The 6,410-nt window shown below is 58.8% G+C and overlaps 3 protein-coding genes across 3 annotated transcripts in view; all 3 read left to right on the forward strand.

Annotated features, from left to right (window-relative positions):
* SPRG_21220 (hypothetical protein) overlaps positions 1 to 2,610 on the forward strand; it is a gene marked incomplete at both ends in the record, with an annotated part of 3,559 nt that extends 949 nt beyond the window's left edge. The window contains 12 exons of the mRNA XM_012352781.1: positions 34 to 167; positions 222 to 425; positions 473 to 624; positions 676 to 765; positions 813 to 1,123; positions 1,173 to 1,313; positions 1,373 to 1,395; positions 1,448 to 1,533; positions 1,580 to 1,636; positions 1,683 to 2,073; positions 2,119 to 2,220; positions 2,264 to 2,610. Coding sequence (XP_012208171.1) covers positions 34 to 167; positions 222 to 425; positions 473 to 624; positions 676 to 765; positions 813 to 1,123; positions 1,173 to 1,313; positions 1,373 to 1,395; positions 1,448 to 1,533; positions 1,580 to 1,636; positions 1,683 to 2,073; positions 2,119 to 2,220; positions 2,264 to 2,610 — 2,038 coding nt within the window. The remainder of the gene's footprint in view (positions 1 to 33; positions 168 to 221; positions 426 to 472; positions 625 to 675; positions 766 to 812; positions 1,124 to 1,172; positions 1,314 to 1,372; positions 1,396 to 1,447; positions 1,534 to 1,579; positions 1,637 to 1,682; positions 2,074 to 2,118; positions 2,221 to 2,263) is intronic.
* Positions 2,611 to 2,913: 303 nt separating this feature from the next.
* SPRG_12943 (STE/STE7/MEK1 protein kinase) lies at positions 2,914 to 5,523 on the forward strand (the record flags this gene model as incomplete). The annotated part of the gene is made up of 14 exons (XM_012352770.1): positions 2,914 to 2,933; positions 2,977 to 3,214; positions 3,275 to 3,332; positions 3,380 to 3,438; positions 3,481 to 3,650; positions 3,699 to 4,045; positions 4,086 to 4,232; positions 4,275 to 4,543; positions 4,589 to 4,693; positions 4,737 to 4,862; positions 4,903 to 4,962; positions 5,005 to 5,112; positions 5,161 to 5,333; positions 5,378 to 5,523. 14 exons carry the CDS (start codon positions 2,914 to 2,916, stop codon positions 5,496 to 5,498), a joined length of 2,001 nt encoding a protein of 666 aa, XP_012208160.1. The 3' UTR covers positions 5,499 to 5,523.
* A 104-nt stretch (positions 5,524 to 5,627) lies between these two features.
* The window catches only part of SPRG_21221 (hypothetical protein), a gene marked incomplete at both ends in the record, with an annotated part of 1,192 nt that continues 409 nt past the window's right edge, over positions 5,628 to 6,410 (forward strand). Inside the window, 4 exons of the mRNA XM_012352782.1 lie at positions 5,628 to 5,991; positions 6,041 to 6,119; positions 6,166 to 6,262; positions 6,318 to 6,373. Coding sequence (XP_012208172.1) covers positions 5,628 to 5,991; positions 6,041 to 6,119; positions 6,166 to 6,262; positions 6,318 to 6,373 — 596 coding nt within the window. The remainder of the gene's footprint in view (positions 5,992 to 6,040; positions 6,120 to 6,165; positions 6,263 to 6,317; positions 6,374 to 6,410) is intronic.

A 6,410-nucleotide genomic window follows, 5' to 3' on the forward strand; every position in this document is an offset into this window, starting at 1 on the left:
CAATGCAAGCACACCCCTTGTGCGCGGCGGGAGCGCGCGCCTGCATCGCCACCATCGCCACAGCGCGGGCGAAGTGGCCGAGGCCTCGCCGCGCGTCGAGATCAAGCCGCGCAAGCTGAGCCACATCCAGGTCGTCAAGATGGGCAACACGAGCTCGCGGGCCATCGGTATCATCAGCGCGCCGCCCGTTACCGCGGGAAAGACGGTGGCGTTGACGCCAGAGGGCGAGGCGATTGCCACCGACATCACGGAAGAGCTGCGGTCGGCAGCGCCCAACATTGGGCGTGACGTGATCGCGCTCTCGACGACCGCGACGCCCGTCCAAGTGTCGATGAGTCCGCAGGAAGAGATGCTGAACCACGTGCATTTGGAGAAGGCGCTCAAGAACCACGCGACCGACGACATGCAAAAGTCGTTTGTCAAAGGTATCCGAACTGGTAGTGCGACGTACAGCGTGACGGGTGCGGCGTAGAGCTCCTTGCGAGAGGCGGTCAAATGGGCGGGCACAGCACCGTGACCGAGACGAAGCACCATTGGTTCATCGCGCATCCCCACGGCAAGGTCCGCCTGCGCTGGGACGTCATGTGCATCGTCCTCATCTTTTACAACGCCATCATCATTCCGGTATTGCGTGGTTTCGGCTCGGTGCATTGCGCCATGTTGAACGACTCGTAGTTTCAAGCCGCATTCCAAGCCGACGGCTCGGGCTCCGTGTTCGACTCGGAAGTCAACTACGTCATCGACACGATCTTTGGCTTGGACATTGTATGACGCGCTTCTTGAAGTTGACGGTCGTAGACAGGATTGTCTAGTTGTCCAACTTTGTCACGGGCGTCGACATCAAGGGCAAGGTGCACTTTCAGCTGCAAGTGATTGCGAAGCGCTATGTGCTCTCTTGGTTCCTCGTCGACTTTCTCTCAACGTTTCCGTTCACGGCGGTCGTGAGCGGGTCCGACCCGACGATCCGCCGCGCGCTCAAGCTCTTCCGCCTCATTCGACTCCTCCGGCTCTTCCGCATGCTCCGCATTCTGAACCGCCTCCAGCACGCGCTCCTCATTCGGTCGACGATCAGCAGCCTCTTCCGCTACTGCCTCACGGTCGTCTTCATCTCGCATTGGTTCGCGTACGTCACTGTCTTTTTCTTCATCTCAACGGCATCAAGTGGAGGCTAGCTGCTTCTTTTTCTGGGTCTCGTACCAAGACTCGATGTTTGAGATGCCGCCGATCAACACGTGGCTCAAGGAAAAGAATTTGCTGCATGAAACCATGTGGGACCAGTACGTCGCCGCGCTCTACTGGGCCGTCATGACACTGTGCGATCCATCTCCTTTCTTATGGGTCCATCATCCATTGACGTGGCCTTTTCGTGTAGGGCAACGGTCGGCTACGGCGACGGTAGTCGTCTCTCTGGCGATCGGGAGGGTCATCGACCAGGATGGTTCTCTAGTCTCGGGCATTAGTCCCAACGAACGCTGCTTCACGATCTTTGCCATGTTTGCCGGCGCCGGCATCTTTGCCTACGGGATCACCAACGTCCGTAGCTACGCTCTCCGTCTGGTGCACACAGTCTTGTGGGTAGATCGTGTCCCTTGTCTCGAGCTTGACGGCCCACGAGACGGCGTTCCGCGAGAAGATGGTCCAGTACATGGAAACTATGTCTATACCTTCACACTGCGAGGTAGGACGAAATCAACGAGTATATGGCTGCGCGGGACCTGCCGCGACCGCTGCGGATCGAGATCCGCGAGTTCTTCCAGAACGCGCGCAAGAGTAAAGAGAACGACATGCTGCAGGAGCAAGAGCTTCTAAACGAGCTCTCGGCCATGCTGCGCTCCAAGATTGCGCTCGCGATCAACGACCATTTTCTGTGGAAATTTCCGTTTTTCAAGGGCAGCGACCCGAATTTCATCATGGACTTGGCGCTAAGCATGCGCCTGATCTGCTTTGCGCCGTTCGAAGATGTGTGCGTCGAGGGCGAGCTCGGCCACGAAATGTTCTTCGTCTTCCGCGGCGCCGTCGAGGTCCTCAAAGACAACGTGCAAATCACGGTCCTCGGCGAGAACCAGTACTTTGGTACGACATGTCGCATAGTCTCGATGCCATGTAGAAAATTGGAAGGTGAGATGGCGATTCTGAACCGCGATTGCAAGCGCATGGCCACTGTGCGCACGCTCTGCTTTTGCGAGCTGCGCATGCTCTCCCGCGTCCGGTTCCTCGAAGGTAGTCGATCTTAGTGTGAATTTTTATTACATGCGGGAGGTAGCGCTCGTGCATTTTCCAAAAATGATGGAGAAGCTCGCCAACTACTCAAAAGCCCGCGCGAACGGCATCACGCAGCCCGGCGGCGCCTTTGCCCCGTCACGACCCGACTCGGAGGGCAGTTCGGGGCGCGCGGTGCGCCGCAAGTCGTCGATGAACCCGCGCAAGGCGGCGGGGTACCGGCTCAATTGGCGCAACCCGCGCATGAGTGACCCGAAGCTCGGCGACGCTAACGCGGCCGAGACGATCGTGCAGCTGGACCATATCAAGCGCGTCCAAGACCTTCTCTCGACCAAGGTCCGCGAGATGCACGCCATGGTCGACGCGATGACCGACCCCACGATGCTATAGTTGCATATTTCTACGATATATCTCGACTTGATACTTTACATTACGCCACAAGAAAGAGTGGTGGTCATCAGACGATTGGATCTTGAACGGTCGTGATGAGCGGTGCCAAGGGCGTGTACTCGGACGACGAGCTCGACGGGGCCCACGATGTAGGCGTTGCGAACTCGACCGACGACGACGGCTCATCGAATCTATCAAATAGGCGAAGAAGCTTCTTCGCACGGCCAAGGTACGCGGATCGATCCTTGCCGTCCTGCGTCATCGGCCGCCTAGTTCCTCGAGCCTGCTGCGCCGCTCGCGCGCATGAGCAGCGAAAAAAAGACGTACGAAGATAGGTGGCGCTCCTGCTCTATGATGTGGTCGTAGCTCGCCAAAGCACCGTCACACGGAGGCGGACTTTGGCAAGCTCCCGAGCCCGTCGTCGCCGCGTGAGGGCAGCCCGCCGAGGAACCTCCCGCCCATGCTTGCGATGCCCAAGCCCAAGCCTTGCTTCAACTCGCCGGCATTCCCGCAGGTGCAAACGCGGCCCCAGTCGCCGACGGGCTCGCCCTCCAAGAAGCTGCCGCCGCCGCCCGAGAAGTACCACGCACTCCATGGCGGCCCCGTGCGTTGCTTCCACAAAGCCATCGACGACGACCATCTTATCCTCATACTGGTCATGTAGATTGACCCAAACAGCCGCGTCTTTGCGCCAGGAAAAGGCGAGTCCAAGACGACGCACCGTACGATCAGCTACGATCTTTCCGACGCACGCCCATGTCGTCTCTAGTGCCCAAGCCCGAAAAGTTAAAGGCCAAAGCCACCAGCTCGTTTTGCGACGCCAAGCAGGTTCACCGCCATGGAGGTCGTTCGTCTCGATACCGCGCGTAGACCGAGCCGGCGCCGCATCGGGTCAAGAGTGTGCAGAGCCTCGCGACCGAGATCCGGCGGCTTCGCTCGCGCACGCACAACACGGAAGCCGACGACGACGACGAGAGCGATGCCAAGCACGCGAAACCGGCGGCACCTCGTTGCGAGTCGCCACCCAAGCGGTCGGTCGGGTACTGTATCTCAACGCGCGAGTTGGTTTCTTACGAAAATGCGGATAGCGCGTGTCGGCCCAACTTCAATTTACAGCTGGACGTGTCCCCCAAGCAGCGGGTGCTGCAGTTGGACATCGCCGACTCGGTCCGCGGACACGCTGACGACGTCAAGGCGGCGAAATCCAAGAAGCGCGACGCGTTCGGCCTCAACTTGGAGCTCGAGTTGGAGCTCGACGAGCCGAGTCTGGAGAAGTCTTACGACCTCTCGGCGTCGGGGACGTTTGACGTGGTGGATTTCCAGATCAAGCAGACAGGGATCGCGCACCACTTGTCGCCGACGCCCAGCAGCGGTCCGTCGTCGCCTCGCAGCAACATGAAGAAGCAGCTCATCAAACTCGGCGTGCTCGGCAAAGGTAGACGACAAAGCATCCTACCAAGCATCACCCTTCGCAGGCGCGAGCGGCGTCGTCCACAAGGCGCTGCACGTTCCATCGCTCTTGCTCGTCGCGGTCAAAGTCATTCCAGTCTTTGAGAATGAAAAGCGCCATCAGCTCATCGCAGAAGTCAAGACGCTCTACAACAACATGTCGTCGCTCACCGGTCTGCAATCGCTAGACTAGAAGCATGCCAATCGACTCGTAGACGAGCGCAAGGTCGCGTGCCCCGAGATCGTGTGCCTCTACGACGCCTTTATGAACCCAAACGAAGGCAACGTGTCGATCGTCGTCGAGTACATGGACGGCGGGAGTCTCCAGGACATTGTCGACACGGGCGGTTGCACGTCCGAGAGCGTCCTTGCCAACATAGCGTTTCGCGTCTTGAAAGGCCTCCGCTTCCTCCACGAGCACCACCAACTGCATCGCGACATCAAGCCCAGCAACCTCCTCATCAACCACTTTGGCGACGTCAAGGTACGAGCTATTTTAATATATGTTTGCGGGATGATTAAGGGGTAGGTGTCGGACTTTGGCATTGCCAAAGAAATGGAAAACTCGGTGGCGAAAGCCACAACATTTGTGGGCACGCTGACGTACATGTCCCCCGAGCGCATTGCGAGCGAAGCACGTCTCGAGAGATGGAGGATGGGCGCTGATGTTACCGCAGGCGTACTCGTACAAGTCGGACGTGTGGTCCTTTGGGCTCTCCATCATGACGTGTGCGCTCGGACACTACCCGTATGCGACCAAAGGCGGGTACTGGGAGCTCCTCCACAGCATCCGTAACGAGCCGGTGCGAAGCTTATCGTCGCACATCTCATGTCGCCTTGTAGCCGCCCAAGCTGCCCAGTAGCAGCGGCTTCTCGGGGGACTTTCGTGATTTTCTGGACAAGGTGCATTGAAGCTTCGGTCGCATGTAATGGACCTTTCTCTAGTGCTTGGCCAAGGACCAGAACGACCGGTGGAGTGTGAAGCAGTTGCTCGAACACAGTTTTTTGCGCGAGTGTCGGTGCGAGTTTGGCGCGGCCAGCCCGTTCACCGCGGTACTACACGTGCGCGCCTAAGTGCTTAGTCTTATTCGAGCTGCGCAGCGCGGCAAAGACGACGACGAAGACGACGCGGACAGCAGCCTCGAGCTCGACGTGATCGTGCCCAAGCTCATGGACCACTACTTCAAGGCGGCGCGGGAGCTGGTTCTCGACCAAGCCTACTCGTACGACGACATTATCGCGTGGCTCAAGCTCCTCCCGGCCATGCAAAACAGGTTCTGCTTGGAGCCATGGAGGTGTCGCTCATCGCCGGTTGTAGCAAACTCAACCGATTCGCTGACCAAGTCGGTTGCCCGCGCCGCGGCGTCTACAAGAAGCTCGAGCACGCGATGAACCTTCTCCTCGAGCGGATCAAGGACGCGCTCTTTGACGACGAGTAAATTGTCGATAACTATCAACCCGCTGCTTGATACTTTTCAAGATCTTCCAAAATTGCACTTCTGGAATTTTCGTCCGGAGCGTATCCGGATTGCCACCTGCTCTGTCCGATGGATAATTTCGAAATTGGCATGATGGCAGCTGCGGCCACGGGCAATGCGTACTACGTCGAGGAAGAGTATGAGCTCGCGGTGCAAGCGTACACGGCGGCGCTGAAGGAAGACGCGGCAAGCGCCGACGCTCTCTCCAAGCGCGCCGCTGCCTACCTCAAGCTCAACCAGCTGGAGCCTGCGCTCCGGGATGCGTCCGCGGCCGTGGCCCTGGACCCGTCGCTCCTCATGGCCTACCAGCGCCAAGGCGTCGCGCTCTTTGGTCTTGAACGCTTTCGCGAGGCCAAAGCTGCCTTTACGATCGGCAAGGACAAGGCTGGCAACCACGACCAAGCGCTCGCGCGTTTCAAGACATGGCTGCGCAAATGCGACGCCGAGCTCGAAGGTACTACACTCGCTGCCTCGATCCTATGTCATGGTGGATATGGCATTAGACGAGGAAGATCTTCCGGAGCCAAAGGCCGTGGCTCCAGAGCCCGTGCCCGTGGCCGCGCCGTCCAAGCCCGCCCTTCGGTAGACATCGTACTACTGATTTCCCGACATCTCACCTGTGCCACAGCCACGAATGGTATCAAAGCGGTACGCACGTAACGCTCTCGCTGATGCAAAAGGGTCTCAAGCCGGACGACGTGACGGTGACCTTTTCGCCCAACCATGTACGAAGTTGATTGCCTCTCCGCCCATATGCCCACGCTGTGGTGTCTGTACTAGCTGCACGTGCAATTCCGCATCGATGGCGAGATCGTCGATGCGTTCCAGAAGCAGCTGTACGGCGCAATTGTCGAGGCCGAGTCGACCTTTCGC

The sequence above is a fragment of the Saprolegnia parasitica genome (assembly GCF_000151545.1).
Source record: "Saprolegnia parasitica CBS 223.65 unplaced genomic scaffold supercont2.106, whole genome shotgun sequence".
Classification (NCBI taxonomy): Eukaryota; Oomycota; class Saprolegniomycetes; order Saprolegniales; family Saprolegniaceae; genus Saprolegnia; species Saprolegnia parasitica.